Here is a 25,855-nt window from a genome sequence, read left to right as displayed (position 1 = left end):
TCCTTGTTTCTAAAGTCCTTTTCTGCCTGTTATCCAAGACTAATCAAAGTATTTTTTTTCCCACCAGAGGCAGAAAACTCATCTGCCAAAAAAACCCCCATAAACTGTGATAAACTATTTAACTATGTTTGATTTGCTTTTTTCGCCTTTGGTACTTAGCTAGGTGCTGCCCCAGGCAAGGGTTTTATCTTAGCACTTGGGGCCTGCCCTGCCCTATAAAAATATGATTGTGCCCTGAATGGTGAAGATAGAAAAAAGGGAGGTTTTGATACTGTCTCGGGAAGGGTTAAGTAAGAAAGAACACACACGTATACCTACAAGGGGTAATCACACATACCATCCCAATACTTTGCCGTTTATTTATTCAGTGGACCATAGCTGCCAATGGCTCAACTTTTGAAGAAACGCCTCTTTTCTTGGCTCTGTAAATATATATATATTTAACAGCTTTTTTTGTTCTGAGACCGTGCCAGGAAATTAGCTTAGGGATGCTTGGGGTGGGCGCAGCCTGAGAAGGAGGAACCCACCCAGGCTGGGAGGGGAGCATCTCACCCCCCCCTTTTTTTGCCTAATGGAAAATGCCAACGGCCCCTTTCTCCTTGCCGGTCAACCCAGGAAGAATAATTTGCAAGTCTTTTAGTAGTTGGATGGTTGAGCTTCACTTGGCCTAATTCCACCATGTTTTAAATATCCACAAACAGCCGTGGGTTTCACACTTTTGTTACCACTGGTTCGACCCCGCGTGCGCCTGATCGCTTCGTGGCCGCACGCGGGCCCCTTCTGTGCATGCGCCCGGCCTTTTGCACATGTGCTTTGCTTGCACGCACGCCTTCCATGCATCCTCTTTGCTCACGCATGTGCCCGGCCTCGAAAAAGTGCCTAAATAGGATGGCATTAGAGCTGGGGCAGGTAGGTGGGTCATTTCTGCTACTGGTTCAGATGAACTGGTTCCAAACTGGCTGAATACCACCTCTGGTCACAAAGGGTTTTTTTGCACGCGTACCAAGTCAGAGCTTCTTCGAATCGTGGTTGAAAGAGTCTGGGATGGTCTCATGTACGACCATTTATTTATTTATTTATTTATTTATTTAATTAATAATTAATTTTGTATGCCGCCCACTCTCAAAGAGACTCAGGGCGTGTTAGAACCATGTTAGAACCACGAATCACGATTTATGGATGGGAGTTTTACACATATGACCCGCCTCAATTACCCTTTATGAAGTCAGCCACGTATGTTTGTCAGACATGGTTTGTGATTTGGTATGGTGTGTGTGTGTGTGTGTGTGTCTGTGTCTGTGTCTGTGTCTATGTGTGATCCAATGCCTAGTTCAATTCAACGACACCCCAAAACATCACTTCATCCCTCGGCCAGTCGTTAACTGAGATGTAGGTTGAAGAGGGTCTTCTGCCTCTTTGATGTCCTTGTGAGCTGGCACTCTGGGTCTATCCCTACAAAATAAATATTAAATCCGTATCATAAAAACTGAGGTTACTGAGTGGCGTGGTGGCCTAGAGGCGGAGTTCTCGCCTCACAATCAGGAGGCCGTGAGTTCGATCCTAGGGAGAGGCAGAGATTTCTCTCTCTGGGCACAAGGTGAATATATCTGCTGGGGGAAAAACTCCGCATAGGCAACAGGAAAAGCATCTGGCCATTAAAATAGTCTGCTAGCTCCATTCATTTGGCCAGACTCCACCCGGCAAGGGATTATGGAGTCATGAAAAGAAGATGATAAAAACTGAGATGACTCACCTCCCTGGTTTTTTTCTTTCCTTTTTTTCTAGGAATGGATGTTTCCAAAGCCACCAAATTTTTTGTCTCGGCGGGACGTCGAGTCATCACCATTGGTTTTGCCTTGCTCATATTATCAGTGCTGGCATGGGCCTACATCCAGGGCATCCAGCTGGTCTCTGACCAATACCACATCATGGCCTTTGGTCTCTACGGAGCCTTCCTCACCTTCCACCTCATCATCCAAAGCTTCTTTGCTTTCCTGGAGCACAAGAGGATGCGGAGGAACTCTCTGTCGTGCAGCTACACCAAGTCGGTGGCCCTCACCATCTCTGCTTACCAGGAGGACCCAGCCTACCTCCGGGAGTGCCTTCAATCGGTCAAGGCCACCCTGTATCCTCCAGAGAAACTCCGGATCATCATGGTGGTGGATGGGAACAGCAACGAGGACCGATACATGATGGATATGTTCCGGGAAGTCTTCGCCGGAGAAGATATGGGGACTTTTGTTTGGGAGAACAACTACCACCATCAACCTCAGTTGGATATGGAGAATGGGGACGGCGGTTACCATTCTGGGGATGAGCCCTCTCAGTACACCGAGATTGATATGGAACATCCCGGCCAACTTGTGGTGGAAGAACTAATCCGCACCAAGAGATGTGTCTGCATCATGCAGAAATGGGGCGGGAAGCGAGAAGTGATGTACACGGCGTTCAAGGCCCTTGGGAATTCAGTGGATTATGTTCAGGTACCCAACTTTTATTCGTGTTATCCTTTTATGGAACCCAAGGGGTGACATGATAGCAGGGTTCCGATATCTCAGGGGCTGCCACAAAGAAGGGTGGAGGGCAACCTATTCTCCAATGCACCAGAGGGCAGGACAAGAAGCAATGGGTGGAAACTAATCAAGGAGAGAAGAACTAAGGAGAAATTTCCTGACAGTTAGAACAATTAATCAGGGGAACGACTTGCCTCCAGAAGTTGTGAATGCTCCAACACTGGAAGTTTTTAAGAAGATGTTGGATAGCCATTTGTCTGTAGTGGTATAGGATTTCCTGCCTAAGCAGGGGGTTGGACTAGAAGATCTTCAAGGTCCCTTCCAACTCTGCTATTCTATTCTATTCTATATATTTTTCTATTCCTATTCTATATTTTCTATTCTATTTTATTCCTATTCTATATTCTATTCTATTCCTATTCTATATTCTATTCTATTCTATATTTTCTATTCTATTTTATTCCCATTCTATATTCTATTCTATAATTTCTTTTTTATTCCTATTCTATATTCTATAGTTTCTATTCTATTTTATTCCTATTCTATATTCTATTCTATTCCATTCTATTCCTATTCTATAGTCTATTCTATTTTATTCCTATTCTATATTCTATTCTATTCTATATTTTCTTTTTTATTCATATTCTATATTCTATATTTTCTATTCTATTTTATTCTTATTCTGTATTCTATATTTTCTTTTCTATTCCTATTCTATATTTTATATTTTCTATTCTATTTTATTCCTATTCTATATTCTATTCTATTCTACAATACTATGGAATTTATCTCACCTTCCATGTGAAGAGGAACGTGGGGTATAATCTATTCCCCTTCAATTTTATCTTTTCTGGAAGGTTGACAGATAGTGACTTTTCCCGAAAAGATACTTTGGCCTTCAGACCTAAGTAGAGATTTGAACTCCAGATCAACATCTTTAACTAGTCTCTTCCAAATGTTCCGGCAAATTCACTCTGGCATCTGATCATGTCTGGACATGTCGGGATTTATAGTTTGGCACATCTGGGAGGTACATGGCCCAGGAAACTGGCCCTCACCATTTATTCTTCATCCCAGCAGTTTACCACCCAGTTGTTTATTGGTCTTGAAAGTTGCGTATCTTCCATCTGCTATTGTTGGGTTTTGATTTGTATTATTTCATTCATTACAATGTCTAGGATTTCGGATTCTAGCGTGGTAATTATATAAGCTCTGGCAGCCCACCAATTTGCCACCCTGTGGCAGCTAAAATGCTCCCAACAAAATTTGGGTGGTGGGACCTCACCGACCTTGACTGATCTCCCTCCCAAAAAAACGCTTCATGAATTACTCTCCATAGGATGTCTTCCTTTTTAATCTCTTCAGCCCCTTTATGTTTAGCTCTGTAATTTTGATTTTCTAGAAAACAAATCATACATTTCCTCATTTGCATTTGCATCGGTTCCAAAGTTAGATAGCTTTCATTTCCATTCTATCCAGGGGGGGCACCTGAGGAAGTGAACTGTTATCTTTTTAAGTCAATCAGTGATTGTTATACGTGAGATTGGTTGCACTTGGTTGCCTACTAGACCGGGAGTCTCCAACCTTAGCAGCTTTAAGACTTGTGGACTTCAACTCCCAGAGTTCCTCAGCTGGCTGAGGAACTCTGGGAGTTGAGGTCCACAAGCCTTAAAGTTGCCAAAGTTGGAGACCCCTTTACTAGACGATGCACTTCCATGGCATCGTAATTGCTGCAAATGGAACGGGCTGTGACAAGTAAGCTTGGGAGACAAGAGGAAGAGTCACCATTCAGACCAGAAGTCTCCAAACTTGGCAATTTTAAGACTTGTGGGCTTCAACTCCCAGAATCTCCCAGCCAACATGGCGGGCTGAGGAATTCTGGGAGTTGAAGTCCACCAGTCTTTAAAGCTGCCACGTTTGGAGACACACACCCCTGGCCTAGACAATGGTCTGATAAAAGACATCTGAGTCCAAAGCAGAAAGGCAGTTAGAGAAAAGATCTCAGAAGGGATCTAATTCTGTGGAAAGTAAAGACAGGGGAAAGGGAAAGTCATTTTAGACTTGCAAGATTCTGTAACTCGCTTTGCAATAAAAGTAGTATTAGTACTCATGGCTTTCATTTCCTGTGGAAACCACCCTTTATTTTCCAGAGAAACTACTACTGTATAAGCTGTATATAAATAAACTACTATAAACTGTAATTCTTCCTCTTAATTCCCAAGAATTCCTCTTAATTCCCAAGAATTCTCACAGACGGGTACAATCTATGTAGCAATAGCACTTAGACCAGTGGTGGGTTTCAAAAATTGTTCGAACCTACTCTGTGGGTGTGGCCTCCTTTGTGGGAGTGGCTTGCCACCCATGTGACCGGATATGAAGATGCCGACGACATTGTCAGAACCACCTTAAATTACCTCACATACAGCACTGGCATGCATAAGAATGTGATGCAAACTTGTTTTTTAAAAGGCATCTTTGGTTTGCGTTAAAACAACTTCAACACACGCAATGTTCTGATTGCACCACAAACGCAGTAGTCATCCTTACCTTTCACAGAGGCACTGAGTTTTATAAATATGAGCATGATAGTGTAGAATAATCATATCCAAGGACCAGTGGTGGGTTTCAAAAAATTTTGGAACCTCTTCTGTAGGTGTGGCCTGCTTTCCGGGTCCACTAGTGGAACCTCTTCTAACCGGTTCGGTAGATTTGACGAACCGGTTCTACCGAATAGGTGCGAACTGGTAGGAACCCACCTCTGACTTAGACTTATATACCACTTCATAGTGCTCTTACAGCCCTCTCTAAGTAGTGTGCAGAGTCAGCCTGTTGCCCCGACAATCTGGGTCCTCATTTTACTGACCTTAGAAGGATAGAAGAAGGCTGAGTCAACCTTCAACCTGGTGATCTATGTATTCCTCTGATCCTGTTGTGCCCTTCGGGCTGGCGTGTTCAGGCAAGTCCACCCACGCTTTACAGCAACCAAGGGAAGTCCCCAAATCAGTTGACACGGCCTCTTCTCTTCCCCTGCGAGGACTGAAGACTGGAAAGAAGAGGTCAAACAGTGGGGTTCTTAAGGACCCACCCAGTTCTCTAGGTTCCAGCAATTTAGATCTTCTCGACAAGTTTTTTTTTTTAATTTATAAAATGTTTTTAGGATTTTATAGCATACATTTCCTCCCTATGTTGAGCAGTGTGCTCTCTAGGCGCCCAAGGTGTACAAACATCAACCTCATAATTGTATTTGTGTGTGTGTGTGAAAGTATGTTTATGTTTGTATGTATGTATGTATGTATGTATGTATGTGTGTTTGTGTACACACACACACACACACATTTAGCTCTCATCAGCTAACTATACTCTTACTGGGATTTGAACCTGAGTGTTTTTTACATTTAGGCAATTGTATTAGCCTCTAAGCCACAAGCTCTTCTCCCTTATCATCTGAACCAAGGAACTAATTAAGTGTTAAAGTTAAGCAGTATGCTCCCTCCCATATTTGGGCATACCAGGTGCTTTGACATAAATATATATAGATATAGATATATAGATATAGATAATTTATGCTGATAAATAAAGGGAGACTAATATAGATCTATTTCAAGCTATTTAGCTCTCATCAGCTAGCTATACCCTTACTGGGATTCGAACCTGGGCTGTTTTTACATGTTAGCAGTTGTATTAGCCTCTAAGCCACAAGCTCTCCTCCCTTATCAGCTGAGCCAAGGAAATAATTAAGTGTTAAAGTTAAGCAGTATGCTCCCTCCCATATTTGGGCATACCAGGTCTTGGCAACATTTCGGCGAGGTCTCACTTGCCATCTTCAGGCTGGGTATGTATATGTATATGTACATGTACATGTGTATGTCTGTATATGTATATGTATATGTATATGTATATGTATATGTATATGTATATGTATATGTATATGTATATGTATATGTATATGTATATGCAATGAGATCTCCTTGACAAGTTGAAGGAGTGTCTTTAGACTAAACTCTTGGCTTCTCCCAGGTATGCGACTCTGACACCAAGTTGGAGCCCGAAGCCACGGTAGAACTGGTGAAGGTGCTGGAGTCGAACGAACGCTATGGGGCCGTGGGCGGCGATGTCAGGATCCTCAACCTTTCCGACTCCTACATCAGCTTCATGAGCAGCCTGCGCTACTGGATGGCTTTCAACATTGAGCGAGCCTGCCAGTCCTACTTCAACTGCGTCTCCTGTATCAGTGGCCCCTTGGGTAAGGTGTTCCACCTGTAAATAATGCCTTAAATAAGTCCCTCACGTCATGAAGCAATGTGGGAAAAGATTAATGCATTTCCCTGACCCGCTGCACTTTTTAAAAATCTCATCCCTTCTTTTTTATTGGTTGCATCAGGTCTGTATCGGAATGACCTCCTACAGCAATTTCTGGAATCCTGGTACAATCAAAAGTTCCTTGGAACACACTGCACCTTCGGGGATGATAGGCACCTCACCAACAGGATGCTGAGCATTGGCTACGCCACCAAGTAAGGAAATCTGGGTATCTGATGGAGTAGGAACCATGTGGAATGAAATGTGAGAAGTCTGTTGAGATAGTTCTTTTAGAGTGCTTACTTTTTTGCAAGTAGGACTTCCCGTTTCAATACGTTACTTCCTCCATGAAGCCCTCCAGATATGGCTTCTTGACTTATAGCTGAGTTTTTTTTCCAACCTGGGCAGGTTTAAGAGGGGTGGACTTCAACTCCCAGAATTCCTCACCCAGCATGGCTTTCTTAAACTTCCCCAGGTTGAGAGATACTCACTTATAGGGTTGTTAAACACAGAGACAGGTCTTTGGGAGCAATTAATAGCAATAGCAATAGCAGTTAGACTTATATACCGCTTCATAGGGCTTTCAGCCCTCTCTAAGCGGTTTACAGAGTCAGCATATCGCCCCCACAGTCTGGGCCCTCATTTCACCCACCTCGGAAGGATGGAAGGCTGAGTCAACCTTGAGCCGGTGAGATTAGAACCGCTGAACTGCAGTTAGCAGTCAGCTGAAGTGGCCTGCAGTACTGCACCCTAACCACTGCGCCACCTCGGCTCATTAAAGAACACGGGACAAAAAAAAAACATGGAACAAAGGGATGCAGTGACTCAGATCAGGAAGGTTGGCAGTTCAGCAGTTCGAATCCCTAGCAACGTGTAATGGAGTGAGCTCCCGTTACTTGTCCCAGCTTCTGCCAACCTAGCAGTTTGAAAGCGGGTAAAAATGCAAATAGAAAAATAGAAACTATCTTTGGTGGGAAGGTAACAGCATTCCGTGAACCTTCAGCGTTTAGTCATACCGGCCATATGACCACAGAGATGTCTTCGGACAGTGCTGGCTCTTTGGCATTGAAACAGAGATGAGCACCGCCCCCTAGAGTCAGGAACAACTGGAACATATATGCGAGGGGAACCTTTACCTTTACTTAAAGAACACGAAGGTATCTTGTGGTTTTGTTGAAGCTTTATCTTTTTAGCTAAAACTGGTAGCAGCCCTTCTAGGTACTATGATATCAAGCTATAAGTTAAATTCAGGGTCTTCCTACCTTTTCCAATGTTTGGTACTAAGCTGACTTAATATAGCTTTGCCCAAACATTCCTATGAAAGTGTTACGTTAGGAAATCAAATTGGTTCAAGCTTGAATTACTTAAGCTTCTGCTGCGCACTTAACGCCCACGGAATCCTTTTTAGTATCCCCCGATTGTTCATGAATTGCTATGTTCATACAATATGATCAATTTCTGATCATTTAACTTAATTTCTGCTTTTATTTAAGATGCTTTGTCCAAATCAAGAAACTATTATGCATGTAATGTGAAAAGGGAGTTATGCAATTTGCAGAGACAAAGGCTGAATTTCCATAATATCTTGAACCACAGATTTTTTCCAACCCCCTTTCCACCTAGTTTGGTGTGTTGCATACAAATCCAGACAGGAAATAATGTTTTCATGGCCTTTCTCTCACTTCTCTAGCGTAGCTATGATCAGGAATTTAGTTCCTTACGTATCTAGTGTAGCCATGATCGAGAAAGGACCACTGCAGGAAGTACTCAAGACCAGAAAGGCGTCAAATCAAGTTGTGTCTTCTTTCCTCCCTTGTTAATCTTTGCCTCCTTTCCTTGTGCCAGATACACAGCTCGTTCCCGCTGCTACTCGGAGACCCCGTCCTCATTCCTACGTTGGCTGGCTCAGCAAACCCGTTGGACCAAGTCCTACTTCCGGGAATGGCTCTACAACGCCCTCTGGTGGCACCGGCATCACCTCTGGATGACTTACGAGTCGGTGGTCTCCGGCATCTTCCCCTTCTTCGTCACGGCCACTGTCCTGCGGCTCTTCTACGGGGGCAACCTCTGGGACGTGCTGTGGGTCTTGCTCTGCGTCCAACTGGTGGCCTGTGTGAAGGCTCTTTACGCCTGCTGGCTGAGGAGTAACCCGGTCATGCTTTTCATGTCCCTTTATGCCGTCCTCTACATGGGAGGCCTACTTCCGGCGAAGTACTTTGCCATCTTGACCATGAACAAGAGCAGCTGGGGCACCTCAGGACGGAAGAAGATGGTCGGCAACTACATGCCTCTGCTGCCTGTTTCCATCTGGGCTCTTCTTCTGCTGGGAGGCCTGATCTACACTATCTGCCAAGAAGCCTTGGCCGACTGGACCACGGAAGCCAAACAAACAGAGATCTTGTATTTGCTCATTGGCTTGGCCATCTATTTGGGCTACTGGACATTCATGGTCATGCTGTACTGGGTATGGATTCAGAGGTGTTGCCGGAAGCGAATGGACTTCTACAGCCTCAACGTATGAGAAGGAAAGAAGGCGGAAATCTCCAGAATCCTAGCTAGTCCCATCTAAACTGTAGCGGTACGGAGCAGCTTAACTGGAGGATGTCCAGCGTCAGAAAGAGTTTCTAATTCAAGGGGTGGGGAGGAAAAGCCAATTCATCCCCTCTCTTGAGTCTTTTAAAAGCAAGGTGTCTCTTGTTCCGGCTGAAGTGTTGACTCCTTGGTTCTCTTTGCGAATCCAGGGTGGAGCCAGATGATGGTACAGGAGCTGTGAGTGGGAGTGTCTTTTGTGTTTGTGTGTATGCGATGTTTCTCAGGGAGGGTATTTATTTTATCCAGCAAAACGTGAGAGAGGTGCCTTGATTGTCCTCTCTGTCCTCCAGTCCCGAGGAATGTTTTCCGACCTGAAAAATTTATTTATTACTGCTAAGTCTTCTGATTCCAGGGGTACTCCTGTACCCCCAATGTACTTTTTCAACTCGCGACCACCTCTCGGAAGGAGCCACCGGGTGATGCCACCGCACGAGGGCGTGGACTGCACAGGGAACTTATGGAATTGCACTGAAATGCTGGTGCCACAGCCACTGAATGCAAAGATGGGAATGTCGCATCCCTCGCTCATCGTTGAAGTTCTCCTGAAGTTTGGCAGGAAAGAACATCTTGCTGAGAAAAACGGGGGAGCGGTGGGATGTGGGGAAAACCCTCGCTTTCTGGAAGTTAAAATCATATATATATATATTTTGGCATCTACTACGGATGCTAGCGTAATTTTAAAACAGTCATTTGTGGCTTTTTTTTTTTGGCAAAAAGGAAAATAATAATTCGTCTTAGACTTTGTGAAGACTTGATTAGAAAAGAAACGTTTACAATTGTGCGACAGAAGCTGGAAAATTCTGCCTTCCTTGATACTTTTTTTTTTTTCCTCCTGGAAAGACAGCCGAAGGGTGGGTCAAATTCGCACCCGCTACCTCTATTTCCTTTTTGTGTGTGTGTGTTGGGGGGGGCACAATATTGTCTGGGTAGAATTTGGGGGACATCTTTCTTGCAGGAAAAAGAAGGACCTGAAGTTATTTATTTGCCATGTTTTAATAATGAAAAGGAGGGCTATTTAAATCGTTTTTTAAACATTGAATGATGATGTTAAAAAAAAAGTTTTATAAGCAATGTAAAAAATAAAACACTATTTATTTTATAAAATCCCTTTCGTGGTGTTTTATCCTAATATTTTTTTTCCCCTTCAAGCCGGGCAAATGTTATAAACCAGCAGCTGGTCAAATTCATCTTTTATTATACAATACAACGCAGAAGGTACCCTAAGTATAGCTAGATAGTTCTTGACTTACAACAGTTCATTTAGTGAATCTTCAAGTGACTTACGACCGTTTTTCACACTTACGACCATTGCAGCATCCTCCATGGTCACGTGATCAAAATTCGGATGCTTGGCTATTGACTCATATTTATGACGGTTGAAGTATCACGGAATCTCCTTTTGTTGTCTTCTTATGAGGAAAGTCGAAATGGGGAAACTGGGTTCCCTTAACAACCATGTTAAGGATGTAAATATTGCAGCGATTCGTTTAACAACAGTGGCTAGAAAGGTCGTAAAAAGGGTCAAAATTCCCTTGCCCAACTGTCTCGCTTAGCCACAAAAACGCTGGGCTCAATTCAGTGGTGGGTTTCAAAAAATTTTCGAACCTACTCTGTGGGTGTGGCCTCCTTTGTGGGAGTGGCTTGCTGGCCATGTGTTTTCTTTCTTTCTTTCTTTCTCTCTCTCTCTCTCCTTTTTGTTTCTCTGTCCCTTTTTCCTTTTTTTCTTTCATCTCACTTTTTCTTTCTTTTTTTCTTTATTCCTTTCTTCCTTTCTTTCTCTTTCTCTTTCTCTCTGTGTGAGACTCTGTGTGTGTGTGTGTGTGTGTGTGGTAGATTTCAAAATTTTTTGGAACCTCTTCTGTAGGTGTGGCCTGCTTTCCGGGTCCACTGATGGAACCTCTTCTAACCAGTTCGGTAGATTTGACGAACCGGTTCTACCGAACTGGTGCGAACTGGTAGGAACCCACCTCTGGCTCAATTGTGTCCATACATCGAGGACTACCTAAAATTCCAGCAAAAAGAACAACAAGAAAACCACATCCTAACACCATTCAAAGCCACATCGTCATTCCCACCACGGTGCTATAAGATCTAACCGCAGTGATTCGATTAACAATGGCGATAAGAAAGGTCGTAAAATGGGGCGAAACGCTCTTAACAAATGCCTCGCTTAGCAGCAGAAATGTTGGACTCAGTTGTGGCCATCATCAGCTGAGGAATTACCTGTACGCAGGTCAGGTTGAAAGAAGTAAGAAATAAAACAAAAATCAAAAACAGGTGAGGCTCCCATTCCATTGCTGTGGCCGCCATCATGAGCTTTTCCAAGCATGCCATCCCGAGAAATTTAATTATGGTTGTCCTACAACACTCCCAACAGAATAAACCAGTGCGATTTGATCTCTTCGTTTCTATTAAGTTGATGGAAGATATATTTCTCTGCGTTGTCAACATAGGCCAAGTCCTTGACTTACGTGTCTTTGTTTGCCGACCGTTCAAACTTTCAGTGGGCGCTTGAAAAAAGCGACATACCGCCAGATTTCCAATGGTCGCCGCATTCCCCACAGTTGCACGATCAAAATTTGGGCCCTTGGCTAACTGACATGTATTCACGACGGTGTCAGGCCTGCAGTCATATTCCTTTTAGGATCTTTGGCCTGCCACACTTTCTATTATTTTACTACGCTGTTTCATTAGTGGGGTAATTGGGAGGAGGGAATAGTAAGGAGCAGAATGTTGTCAAAATAAAACATTCCTTTCTAGAAGCCCAAGGTCTCTGCACCTGACCAGAACTAGATGGGTGGAAATGCCAGCGTGGCAGAGGAAGATTGGACCATGGGATGGACTTGTGGGTGTGGGGGCCAGGTTTTGAACTTTCAACTGGGTGGAAAACCCAGGAAGCTTTCAGATTCAGGTTTCCACAGACGTACCAACATGTCTCTCTTATTAAATTGGATCTTTGATGAAAGCTAGGCCTTGAACGCTGATTTAATTCTGGATGATATTTTGAATGCTGACAGACGGTTGCACTGACCCTGGGGTCACTTGATCACCGTTGGTGACCTTCCCAGTTGGCTTCTAACAAGCAAAGTCAAGGAAGGAAGCCAGATTTGCTTTAATGACCACATAGTTTGCTCCGCGAGCTGCACTGGCTGCCTGTTGATCTCCGGGTACGCTTCAAGGTGCTAGTTGTCACCTACAAAGCCCTTCATGGTATTGGATCTGGGTACTTGAGAGACCGCCTACTGCCAATTACCTCCACTAGACCAATTAGATCCCACAGACTAGGCCTCCTCCGAATTCCATCAGCCGGCCAGTGTCGACTGGCGACTACCCGGAGGAGGGCCTTCTCTGTGGCTGCTCTGACCCTCTGGAATGAATTCCCCATGGAGATTCGTACCCTCACCACCCTCCAGGCCTTCCGCACAGCCCTTAAAACCTGGCTGTTCCAACAGGCCTGGGGCTAAAGACTCACTGCCCCACTTCGAATGGTATGACTGTTGTGCTTTTTTCTTTTAACTATGTATGGTTTTATGTTTTCTGTAACTTTGTTTGTTTTTCCCTCCCTTTGAGTTGTGAGCCGCCCTGAGTCCCCTTAGGGAAAAAGGCGGCATACAAATAAATTAAAATGAAATGAAATGAAAAAAAATGCTTAACAACTGCCATGATTCACTCGTGGCGAAAGTGGTCATAAAATCAGGCATGGCTCGCCGAACAATTGAACTGGAAGTTCTGGTCCCCCTTCATGGTGGTAGGTTGAGGGCTACCTGTTTTAAGGGAACCGCGCGTGGCCTGAAGTTCTGAGTGAATTCTGGTAGCAGCTGAATGTGAACACAACCCTCGGAGATAAATGATCACCACCTTGGCTGTGGTTGAAAAATAAATCCAGGAAGATCATTAGGACACTCTCTTGTGGAAAAGGCTACCTTCAGTGAGTCCAAGATCCATCTACTAGGTCAGTGTTTCTTAACGTTGGCCACTTTTGAGACCTATGGACTTCAACTCCTAGAATTCCCCAGCCAGCTGGGGAATTCTGGGAGTTGAAGTCCACACATCTTTTTTTTTTCAGTCCCAATTATTATTTTTTTTATTAAAAAGTTTTAATAAGTTTTACAATTGTATACTTTTCCCCTCCCTCCCTCCCCCCATCCCCTCCCCCCCCCAACCTCCCAGAGCAAATAAAGGGTATAAACATTTAGCAATCATACACTAAAATAAACTAACTTTAGCATCGTACCTTCGCTTATACTTTAACTCCCCTTTTGCAAAGCTAACTTTAGATAACATTCCTTGTTCATTCATTCATAAGCTAACTGAAGTTTCTTAGTCCCATATTTATTTTGAATATAATCAATCCATCTTCTCCATTCCAACTTGTATTTCCCATCTGAATGGTCCTTGAGATATGCTGATATTTTAGCCATCTCTGCTAGGTTTGTTACTTTTAACGTCCATTCTTGAATAGTAGGCAATTCTTCCTTCTTCCAGTACTGCGCCACCAACAATCTTGCTGCCGTTGTTAAGTTCAGAATCAAATTAGTCTCTATAACTGTACAATCTGTAATTATACCTAACAAGAATAACTGAGGAGTAAACTTTATCCTCTTTTTAAGAATATTTTGAGTAATCCACCATATTTTTTATCCAAAATGCTTTGGAAGTCCACACATCTTAATGTGGCCAAGATTGAAAGATACTGTGCTAGATGATGATGATAGCAGGCAATAATGGAAGCTGCCAAGATCTCTAAGGAAACTAACCAAGCCTTGCTATCCAATGCCATCAGAGCTCTCCAGCCAGTCATCCTCCATCTATCCTAAAAATTACAATTGACCAGACTCAGAAAGTATCAAAGCCAAACCAGTAGAGGTCAAATCGAAATAAAAGGAGGCAAAACCTCTTTTCCCAAACCTGGTCTGCAATAGTTTTCTGAATGATGTAAGGATGGGAGATACCCAATTGTCTTGCGGAAGATCATTTCGGAGGGCAGTAGACACACTTCCTGGGTCCCTCAAGATGGCATGATTTTAATTGATTGGACCTGGAGCATATGCCCGCTCAGTGAATCAGATGGGCAAAGAGAACTGGATGGTTCTTAGCAAGGACGTGCAGTCAGGGGAGGCAGGGGAGGCAGAGCCTCACCACTGTCATCATGAAAAGAAAAAAAAATGTAAAAGGAAAAAGGCAAGAGTTGCTGAGGTCAGGCTGAGCTAGTTGCTGCCAAAGTCACCATGGATGACTCTGCTTAGTGCTTAACTGTTTTAAAAAGCCTCTAAAAAAGTGCCCTCTACAGGAGGCAAGAGAACGATGTGCCTCATCTAGTCCAGCGTTTTATGATCACTCGAGAAGAGTTAAGCAAGAGTTAAAAGCCGAAAAATTCCTGACGTAGATGAGGAGGCAGAGAGGGAGGGAGGAGGGGAAGGGAGATGAAAAAGAAAAAGAAAGAAGAAAACTTATTTAGCAAAGGAGAAAAACAAATGCTGTCGCTTTAAATCGGAATTGAGCATGCCTGGCTGTGGAATTCTGGGAGCTGAAGTCCACAAGTCTAAAAGAATTGCTGCCTCACCAGCCATAAACCTCACCGCACGTCACTGGTTCTTAGACAATGTCTGAATGAGACTTTCTGAACCAGTTTCAGTTGGCCTTTTGGTCACGCTAAAGCTGATTTGGTTGGCATAGACCCTGGCACTTCATACAGGTCCCAGCAGATGTCATGGTCTGTGGCAACCTAATCAGCTTTAGTGTGACCAAAAGGCCAGCTGAAATTGGTTCAGAAAGTCTCATTCTTCAGACATTATCTAAGATTGCCATTCTGCCACCACTTGAGATAGATGACGAGAAGGGACAGATGAAAAGAAGGACTAGGGGAGACATGGTAGCAGTCTTCCACTATCTCAGGGGCTGCCACACAGAAGAGGACATGAAGCTACACTCCAAAGCACCTGAAAGCAGGACAAGAAGCAATGGGTGGAAACTAATCAAGGAGAGAAGCAACTTAGAACTGAGGGGAAATTTCCTTAGTTCTGATTCCAAAGTATGCTACTTTTCCTGGGGCCCATAATGCTGTTAAGAGGGCCCTGTCTTCCTGGAATAGTTTTATTGTACTTATTCATTAAACTTCACTGGAGATTTTTAAGAAGGGATTGGATAACCATTTGTCTGAAATAATATAGGGTTTCCTGCCTGAGCAGGGGGTTGGACTAGAAGACCTCCAAGGTCCCTTCCAATTCTGTTATTCTGTACTCTGTTATTCAGATAACAAACACCAGCATTCCTGGCAGCTCCAGGAACTGCACTGGCTTCCCATTGGTCTCCGGACACGCTTCAAGGTGCTAGTCGTTACTTTTAAAGCCCTACATGGTATCGGACCTGGCTACCTGAGAGACCGCCTCCTGCCATTTATCTCCCGGAGACCCATAAGATCGCACAGACTAGGGCTCCTCCGGATTCCATCTGCCGGTCAATGTCGGCTGGCGACTCCCCAGGGGAGGGCCTTCTCTGTAGCTGCTCCGGCCCTTTGGAACGATCTTCCCGTGGAGATCCGGACCCTTACTACCCTTCCGGCCTTCCGCAAAGCGACCAAGACTTGGCTGTTCCAGCAGGCCTGGGGCTGTTGATTTATCCAGCCCCATCCTAATCTATGAATGTTGTGGAATTTTAATGTTTTTTTTAAAATTTTATGTATGTTCCCCCTTCCTTTTTATCTGTAAGCCTCCCTGAGTCTCTCGAGAGTGGGCAGCATACAAACCCTATAAATAAATAAGTAAGTAAGTAAGTAAGTAAGTAAGTAAGTAAGTAAGTAAGTAAGTAAGTAAATAAATAAAAAATGAATGAATGAATGAATGAATGAATGAATGAATGAATGAATGAATGAATGAATAAATAACTGTAGAGTTCCCTTGAGCAACCAGTAAATGTTATAAATAAACAAACAATAAGCTAATTGTTTCTCTTATCATCAAGGCGCTGCCATCATCATAACCTTTATGGTGGCCAATTCTCTTCCAAGGTAAATTCATCTTACGTCAGGGTCATTTACACCACTTTCACAGATCCATGGGCGTGTTAACTTGCACACCAACGTTTGTGCATAAGAAAATAAAAAGTGCTTTGCGGGATACCGTGGTGAGCCCTCAAAGTGATTTGAGGGACGCTAAATTGTTTATTTATTGCATTACCTTAGGTTCTTTTATGTTTTTAACTTTCTCTGTTTTTATTTTTTTTGTGCTTTCAGTATCCTTTCAGACCAAGGGGATGCTGCAACTGGTTGTAAGTGTGAAAAACGGTCAGATGTCACCTTTTCAGTGCTCATTGTAACTTTGAATGGTCATTAAATTAATGATTGCGAGACAAAATCTACTGCATGTCTCTTTTTAAAAAAAAAAAAAAAGTATATGATTTTAATTGTTATTCTGCTTGAAAGCCTTCGGGGGTCACTTTTTAAGAGGTAGCCGGCTCTATAAATTTTCTTTCTTTCTTTCTTTCTTTCTTTCTTTCTTTCTTTCTTTCTTTCTTTCTTTCTATCTATCTATCTATCTATCTATCTATCTATCTATCTTTTTATCTATCTTTTTATCTATCTATTTATCTAAATAAATAAATATTGGGAAGCACAGCGCATTCTCATAGAGCAATACTAAACAGTTTAATTGCAACAAGGATGTTTATTATGCCATCCAGAGCCCTCTTGTAGGGGAGATGGGCAACATAAATGTCAAAGTTAGAATAGAATAGAATAGAATAGAATAGAATAGAATAGAATAGAATAGAATAGAATAGAATAGAATAGAATAGAATAGACGGAGTAGAATAAGGACTAGAATAAGGACTAGAATAAGACGTAGAGTAGAGCAGAGCAGAACAGAACAGAGCAGAACAGAATAACAGAATTGGAAGGGACCTTGGAGGTCTTCTAGTCCATCCCCCTGCTCAGGTAGGAAACCCTATATTATTTCAGACAAATGGTTATCCAATCCCTTCTTAAAATCCGCCAGTGAAGTTTAATGAATAAGTACAATAAAACTATTCCATGAAGACAGGGCCGGCTGTCTTAACAGCATTATGGGCCCCAGGAAAAGCAGCCTACTGGGGCCCCTACAACTACTACTCACAGGAATAAAAAAATGTAAATGGTCAATAAAATGAAACATGTATTTATTTCATTGGCACTTCCAACAAAATCAGTGTCGAAAAAGATAACCATCCTCAGTAAACCATACAGTTGCTGTATTTATATGCTACATATAAAGGGTTAACATACACAGATTAGTATGGGGCCCCTGTGCTCGTGTCCATCAGGCCCATGCGTTAAGACAGCCCTGTGAAGACAAGTCCTTTGTTGATGAGTCTGCCTTTGCATTGATCCCCCTACTCTTCTCCTCCTCATTCCCCCCCCAACCCCATTTCCCATAGGAGAAGGGGATTATTCACCCTTGGCATAGATGTGAGACATCGACGTACAGAGCGAGTCTGCTCCCTCCACCCTGAGTTCTGCAAGACGCAGAGAAGGCAGGATGACGCGGCTGTCTTCCTTCGGTCCACCCTAGTTTGGAAACATTGTCTCCAGTTGCTAGAAAACATCTGGTTTGAGTGATCTGGGCAGCCGCTGAGTCAGGCTTTGGAAGCCAAAGAAACCACAATGCATACGAGAAATCATCCTTGCTTGAGGATGAATCTGCAGGGAGACATGGCTGTCTGGAGGAAGGAAGTGTAGATCTTCTCCTGCAGAAGATCAGAAGATCTGGACGCCGAGCAAGATGACTCAGGCAACGAGAGAATTTGCTCTTTAAAAGGGAAAGCCTCTGAGAGGGAGAAGTAGCCTTAAGACTGACAGCACTTCCTTTAATCAGAATAGATGGAACCGCTTGCCTTCAGAAAGGCATCCCTGGAAGCTTTCGAGAAGAGGCTGGACTGCCATCTGTCAAGAAAATGGTGTAGGGTCGGCTTGGTCGGGGGTTGGACTAGATGATCTACAAGATCCCTGCCAATTCTGGTAATCTGAAAGAAATGTAGGACGTTTATGCACTGAAATAAGAGTTGGAAGGGATATTGGAGGTCTTCTAGTCCAGCGCCCTGCTCTAGGAAGAGACCCTGTGCCCTAATTTAGTTCTTTTTCTTTCTTTCTTTCTTTCCTTCTTTCTTTCTTTCCTTTCTTTCTTTCCTTCCTTTCTTTTTCCCTTTATCTCTCTTTTTTCTTTTTCTTTCTTTCTTTTTCTCTTTCTTTCTCTCTCTTTCTTTTTCTCTTTCATATTTTCTTTCTTTCTCTCTTTCTTTTTCTCTTTCATATTTTCTTTTTCTTTCTTTCTTTCCTTCTTTCTTTCTCTCTCTTTCTTTTTCTCTTTCATATTTTCTTTTTCTTTCTTTTTCTTTATTTCTTTCCTTTCTTTTTCTCTTTCATATTTTCTTTTTCTTTCTTTCTCTCTCTTTCTTTTTCTCTTTCATATTTTCTTTCTTTCTCTCTTTCTTTTTCTCTCTCTCTCTCTCTTTTTCTTTCTTTCTTTCTTTTCTTTCCTTCGTTCTCTCTCTATTTCTTTCTTTTCTTTCTCATTCTTTCTCACTCTCTCTCTCTTTCTTTCTATTTATTTTTCTAATTTAGTTACAAAGGTACTGAAAAAAATGACTTGCGATCAATTTTCACAGTTGCAACCTTGAAGCATCTCCATACTCATCATGTGATCAAAATTTAGATGTTTGGCCGTGGGTTCATATTTATGACGGCTGCAGCGTCATGGGGTCACGTGATACCTCCTTTTGCGACCTTCTGACAAACAAAGTGAATGATTAATAGAATTCTTTACTGGCCAAGTGTGATGGGACACAAAAGGAATTTGTCTTGGGAGCATATGCTCACAGTGTACATAAAAGATGCATTTCTCAAGAATCAATTAGGTCCAAGACTTAATGATCGTCCTAGAATACAAACAAGCAATCAAATCATACCAGGAAACAATCAATATAAATCACAAGGAAACTATAGTCCTGCAGCCATAAGTAGGACAAGATGGGAGATAAGAACGATGAGAAGACTAATAGGAATAGTAATGCAGCCTTAGTGAATGGTTTGACAGTAGGGAGGGAATTATTTGTTTAGCAGAGGGATGGTGTTTGGGAAAAAACTGCCCTTGTGTCTACTGTGTTTCCCCCAAAATAAGACAGGGTCTTATTTTCTTGACAACCCCCCGCCCCCAAATAAGCCCTTGGCCTTATTTTTGGGGAGGTCTTATTATTTTTGAGGTGCAGGAAGTGGCGAGCATGGTCACCTCATGGCTGCTGCTCTGTTGCAATATTCTCTCTCTCTCTCTCTCTCTCTCTCTCTCTCTCCTTCCTTTTGTCTCTCTGTCCCTTTTTCCTTTTTTTCTTTCATCTCTCTCTCACTTTTCTTTCTTTTTTTCTTTTTTTATTTCTTTCTTTCTTCTTTTCTTTCTCTTTCTCTTTCTCTCTCTGTGAGTCTCTGTCTGTCTGTCTGTCTCTGTGTATGTGTGTGTGTGTGTGTGTCAGTGGTGGGTTTCAAAATTTTTTGGAACCTCTTCTGTAGGTGTGGCCTGCTTTCCGGGTCCACTGGTGGAACCTCTTCTAACCGGTTCGGTAGATTTGACGAACCGGTTCTACTGAACTGGTGTGAACTGGTAGGAACCCACCTGTGGACTGTCCAGTCCCTTCTTGAAAGACTCCAGGGATGGAGCATCCGACAACCTCTGGAAGCAACTTCTGTTCCAGGGGTTAATGATTCTCACTGTCAGGACATTTCCCCTGAGCTCTCAGTTGCTTCTCTCCTTGTTTAGTTTCCATCGGTTGCTTCTTGTCCTGTACTCAGGTGTGCTGAGCTGGGGAAAGATTAATCTCATACCCACGAAACCTCAATAATCACACACTCCCCACCAAGAGCCATAGGGTGTATACACATGGCTGGACCTTAGCTATTAATAGCTGCCATAATCTGTGGCCGACTCACTCCGGGCACAGCCCAAAGGAGGCATTTGAAAGGAAATGATGATCATCAGCAGCCAAACTCCAGCACCACCTGCTTCTCCGGCGGCCATGGCTGGAGCAGACGCATGCAGCCTGCAACGCAACAGGAAGCTGAGGGAATGGAAACCGTCCCACCGAGGCCAATGAAGCGACACCCTAAGGCAGACGGGACCCACCCAGCTGAGCTCAGCAGAGCCGAGAAAAAATGAAACCCACCCTCTGAGCCAAACTCTCTCACCCCTTCTGACAGGGTTTCCCAATCTTGGTGACTTTTAAGATGCGGCGACTTCCCAGAATTCCCCAGCCCCTCGTTGTCTGAAGCAAGTTGTTCCACTGGTTAATGGTCCTCCCTGTCGGGAAATTTCTCCTTAGTTCTAGGTTGCTCCTCTCCTGGATTAGTTTCCACCCCATAGTTGCTCTGACTGAGGCTTCCCAAGAGCATGAAGCAACTTCTTGTCCTGACAAAAACCGCTTTTATTAATTGACTGTGAATTCTGCTCATTCACATCCAGCAAAGTCTTTCAAGGGAGGATTTACGGTCACAGACCTTCTCTGGCTTGGAGAGCTGACAGGCCGATATCTGCAAAACTTGGCAAGGAGTCTCGGAGAGCCACGAACCAATTAAGCGAATTAATTGTCTCCTGCAAACTCCACTCCCCTTTCGCTCCTCTTTTATTTCCTCTGGGAGGGGACATTCATCATCCACCTGTGGCCTTACTCCCAAGTCGATCCCTGTTCTTTAACTGTTCCCTTCGTCTGGCAACTCTGTGCATGCGCGCACTGGGAACAGGCTCCAGCTGTTCATCTGTCTCACTGATGTCTGCCTCTGAAGGCAGCTGATAACTGGCATACATGGGGCTACCCTTGAAAAGCGTTCGGAGACTACAACTAGTCCAGAATGCAGCCGCGCGAGCTATATTGGGTGTACCGAGGTACACCAATGTTACACCTGTCCTCCGCGGCTGCACTGGCTACCAATTGGTCTCCGGACACAATTCAAGGTGTTGGTCATTACCTTTAAAGCCCTACATGGCTTAGGACCAGCGTACCTGCGAGACCACCTACTGCCACATACCTCCCAATGGCCGATAAGATCCCACGGGGTGGGCCTCCTTCGGATGCTGTCAGCCAGTCAGTGCTGGCTGGCAGGCCCCCGGAGGAGAGCCTTCTCTGTGGCGGCTCCGACTCTTTGGAATCAGCTACCCCCAGAGGTCCAGACCTTGCCCACTCTCATGGCCTTCAGGAAGGTTGTTAAAACCTGGCTGTTCCGGCAGGGCTGGGGCTGTTGACCTTATCGAAAAGTCCAGCCACGACTAGAATGAATGAGTGTTGTGAATTTTAAATCATTTTTTCTTCTTATTTTTTTTATTTTTTCTTCGCTTTGTAAGCCGCCCAGAGTCCTGCGGGATTGGGCGGCCTATAAATGTAATAAATAATAATAATACGGCTCTGGCCCCCTCTCTGCCTCCGACACAGAGCCCTCATCCGAGCCTTCCCTAGACTCCAGGACTGGCCCATGTTCCTCCCCAACCTCCTCACTGTCTGAATCTGCTGCCAGCTCCCCTGGCAGGCCACAACCATGGTTTCATTTCTTGTCTTACCTTCAGATGCTTTGAAAAATAGGTGGACCCTTCTTCGTTGAGACAGCCCCTCAAATATTGGAACACTGCTGTCATGTCACCCTAGCTCTTCATTTTACTAGATTAAACATCCCAATTCTGGGAGTTGAAGTCCACGCATCTTAATATTGCTGAAATCGAGAAACATGGCTCAAAGAACTCTGCTTACTGCCAGGAACTTAACAGACGGGCATCTTTGCAGAAAACCAACCATTTCCAACCTAGAGATAAAGAGAAATTCCCTGATGGTGAGGACAATTCCTCAGTGGAACGGTGAAATCCCTTCAGAGGTCGTGGGGATTCCATCACTGGAGTTTGGACTAGAAGACCTCCAAGGTCCATCCCAACTTATTAGTCTGTTATTCAATTAGAATCTTAGAAGTAGATTGGCAAATGTCTTGCAACTATTTGGACCTATTTGGACCGGGAGGCACTTCAGACAGTCACTCATGCCCTCGTCATCTCAAGACTGGATTACTGTAATGCGCTCTACTTGGGGCTGCCCCTGAAAAGTGTTCGGAGATTGCAATTAGTCCAGAATGCAGCCGCGCGAGCGATACCGGGTGCGTGGCACGACAAAACCACGCTCGACTAAGCCGCGCCCGATTAAACCGCGTCGCTGACGTCATCAACAGGGCGACAACAGCGAGCGCGGAGAAAGAAGGGTGCTTTAAATAGCGCTTTGAAAGCAAGCCGATTCAACTTAAGGTAAGGGTTAGGTTTAGGGTTAGCTTTAGGGTTAGCTTTAGGGTTAGGTTAAGGGTTAGGGTTAGGGTTAGGGTTAGGGTTAGGGTTAGGGTTAGGGTTAGGGTTAGGGTTAGGGTTAGGGTTAGGGTTAGGGTTAGGGTTAGGGTTAGGGTTAGGGTTAGGGTTAGGGTTAGGGTTAGGGTTAGGTTAGGGTTAGGGTTAGGGTTAGGGTTAGGGTTAGGTTAAGGGTTAGGATTAGGGTTAGGTTTAGGGTTAGGTTTAGGGTTAGGTTTAGGGTTAGGTTTAGGGTTAGGTTAAGGGTTAGGGTTAGGGTTAGCTTTAGGGTTAGCTTTAGGGTTAGCTTTAGGGTTAGGTTAAGGGTTAGGGTTAGGGTTAGGGTTAGGGTTAGGATTAGGGTTAGGGTTAGGTTAAGGGTTAGGATTAGGGTTAGGGTTAGGGTTAGGGTTAGGGTTAGGTTTAGGGTTAGGTTTAGGGTTAGGTTTAGGGTTAGGTTTAGGGTTAGGTTTAGGGTTAGGTTTAGGGGGGTTAGGTTTAGGTTTAGGGGTTAATTTTAGGTTTAGCGTTTACAGCGTGCTTCTGTCTCCGTGCTGTTGTCACGCTGTTGATGACGTCAGCTACGCGGTTTCGTCGAGCGCGGTTTCGTCGAACGCGGTTTTGTGGTTGAACCTACATCACACCTATCCTCCGCGAGCTGCACTGGCTGCCCATTGGTCTCGGAACACGATTCAAGGTGCTGGTTATCACCTTTAAAGCCCTACATGGCCTAGGACCTGGGTACCTACGAGACCGTCTTCTGCCACATACCTCCCTTAGACCAATAAGATCGCACAGGATGGGCCTTCTCCGGGTGCCTTCAGCGGGACAATGCCGGCTGGTGGCGCCGAGGAGTAGGGCCTTCTCTGTTGCCGCTCCGGCCCTGTGGAATGAGCTGCCCCCGGAGATGCGGGCCCTTCCCACTCTCATGGCTTTTCGTGAAGCCATTAAAACCTGGGTTTTCTGGCAGGCCTTCTGACTGGGTATTTGTTGCATTCCTTTTTAACTTTGTGTGTCCTATTGTTTTTAAGTTCTTTTAATTTCTTTTTCATTTCTGTAAGCCACCCGGAGATTGGGCGGCATAGAAATTTAATAAATTCAATTCAATTCAACTCTAGGTTATAGGCTGGGCAGGCTGTGGATAACAGAATAACAGAGTTGAAAGGGACCTTGGAAGTCTTCTAGCCCAACCCCTTGCTCAGGCAGGAAACCCTACACCACTTCAGACAAATGGCTGTCCAATCTCTTATTTAAAACCTCCAGTGCTGGAGGCACCTACAACATCTTGAGGCAAGTCGTTTCACTGGCTAAATTGTTCAGGAAGTTCCTCCTTAGCTCTAAGTTGGTTCTCTCCTTGATTAGTGTCTGTCAGTTGCTTCTTGTTCTGCCTCCAAGTGCTTTTGAGAAGAGTTGACCCTCTTTTCTTTGTGGCAGCACCTCAAATATTGGAACACTGGATTGTTGTTGTTAGTTGCGAAGTCCGACCCATCGCAACCCCACGGACAATGTTCCTCCAGGCCTTCCTGTCCTCTGCCATCCTCTGGAGTCCATTGAAGCTCTCGCCAACTGCTTCGGTGACTCCATCCAGCCACCTCCTTCGCTGCTGTCCCCTTCTTCTTTTGCCCTCAATCGTTCCCAGCATGAGGCTCTTCTCCAGGGAGTCCTTCTTCCTTCTCATTAGGTGGCCAAAGTACTTGAGTTTCCTCTTCAGGATCTGGCCTTCCAAAGAGCAGTCAGGGTAGATCTCCTCTAGGACTGACCGGTTGGATGGCCTTGCAGTCCAAGGGACTCAATGCAGGAGTCTTCTCCAGCATCATCATAGTTCAAAGGCCTGAATTCTTTGGCACTCAGCCTTCCTTATAGTCCAACTTTCACAGCCATCCATTGCAACTGGGAAAACCATAGCCTTGATTGTTCTGACCCCCCTCGTCCCACACCAAAGCACGCCGAGCCAAAGATACTTTAAGGAATTTATTAACAGACAGACAGGTCCTTGGCAGCAAACCAGCGCAGACAAGCCTTGGCAGCAATCCAGCCTGCCAAGCTAACACTACAGTTCTCCAACATTAGTTAATGCATTGACTCCTGCAAAAGGGCGCATGCACAAGCATTCCTTTTATAGTCTTGAGAGGAGCCTAATTACCACCAGCTGAGTGCAATTATCTCCTGTAACTGCGCAACTGTTCCTTACACCTATTAGCTCTTCGGTGCTGGGCATCCAGGAACAACTCCCTTGGCTCCTCCCCACTGCTCCAATGCATGACGTCCCAATCACACTCCCTTGTCTCCTCCCCACTGGTCCAAGGCTCAGGCGCCTCCTGGTGGCCAACCAGTCTCTCTGCGCCCTGCTCGGAGTCGGAACCCTCTCGAGGGTCCTCCACATCCTCCAGAGACGACTCATAGGGCCCCTCACTGTCGGAGTCTGGTGGCAGCTCCAATGGCTCCTGCTGGGCCACAACACTTGATTATACGCACTTTTGTTGGCAGGGTGATGTCTCTGCTTTTTAGTCTGCTGCAGCGTAACAGATAACATGTTTAGTAACACTGGACAGGGGAAGAAATTGTGTTTCTGGTTCATGGAAATACAATTGGCGTGACAAGCTTTGCCCCAGAACTCATCTCACAGAAAGTGCACAAATCTAGCTTTGTTTTGTGTTGTTTTCATGTTGCTATCGGGAAGTTTGACAAAGAAATTCTCAGTCGTGTTTGCATTTGATTTCTAAGATTTTAAGAACCATTTCCCAGAAGTTATATCAAGATTGATGGTGTTCAGCTGTGAAGCCAATCACTCAAAAGGAGTGTCAGCTTTCAACCAACAAAATCAATGGAGGAAGTTTGATCTTCTTAATGACCACCGTGATTCACATAATACCCATGACAAATTAGTACTTCTATAGAATTGGGTGTGGCTCGATTATCCATTGCCCACTCTTAGCGATGGGAGTTTCGGTCACAAGAATGGTTTTAAATTGAGAACTCCCTGTAATGTATAGTACTGTTGGAAGAAATATCCTTCTGGGTTCGGCTCCAAGTGGGGAAAAAGACACTGGAGACATGGAGGCTGCTTGGAAAGATGGTTTATTGGTGGACAGGACCACATGGCTTGAGCCCTGAACAGAAAAGGTG

The 25,855-nt window shown here is 44.3% G+C and overlaps 1 protein-coding gene across 1 annotated transcript; it reads left to right on the top strand.

The window, feature by feature from the left end:
- Nucleotides 1-1,787: 1,787 nt before the first annotated feature.
- On the top strand, nt 1,788-9,333 carry LOC116515925 (hyaluronan synthase 1-like). The gene is made up of 4 exons (XM_032228251.1): nt 1,788-2,483; nt 6,531-6,756; nt 6,895-7,027; nt 8,658-9,333. The coding sequence occupies exons 1-4, from the start codon at nt 1,788-1,790 to the stop codon at nt 9,331-9,333; spliced, it is 1,731 nt and encodes a 576-aa protein (XP_032084142.1).
- Nucleotides 9,334-25,855: the final 16,522 nt, after the last annotated feature.

Source organism: Thamnophis elegans, chromosome 12, assembly GCF_009769535.1.
Source record: "Thamnophis elegans isolate rThaEle1 chromosome 12, rThaEle1.pri, whole genome shotgun sequence".
Lineage (NCBI taxonomy): Eukaryota > Metazoa > Chordata > Lepidosauria > Squamata > Colubridae > Thamnophis > Thamnophis elegans.
Note: the sequence above shows the minus strand (reverse complement) of the source record. Positions and strands in the feature narration are given on the sequence as shown.

Bases quoted from the DNA above. Each gene is read 5' to 3' on its own strand.
- LOC116515925 (XM_032228251.1), top strand. From the start codon at position 1,788: ATGGATGTTTCCAAAGCCACCAAATTTTTTGTCTCGGCGGGACGTCGA. The intron at 2,484-6,530 runs GTACCCAACTTT...GGCTTCTCCCAG, and splicing joins ATTCAGTGGATTATGTTCAG to GTATGCGACTCTGACACCAA. The intron at 7,028-8,657 runs GTAAGGAAATCT...TCCTTGTGCCAG, and splicing joins AGCATTGGCTACGCCACCAA to ATACACAGCTCGTTCCCGCT.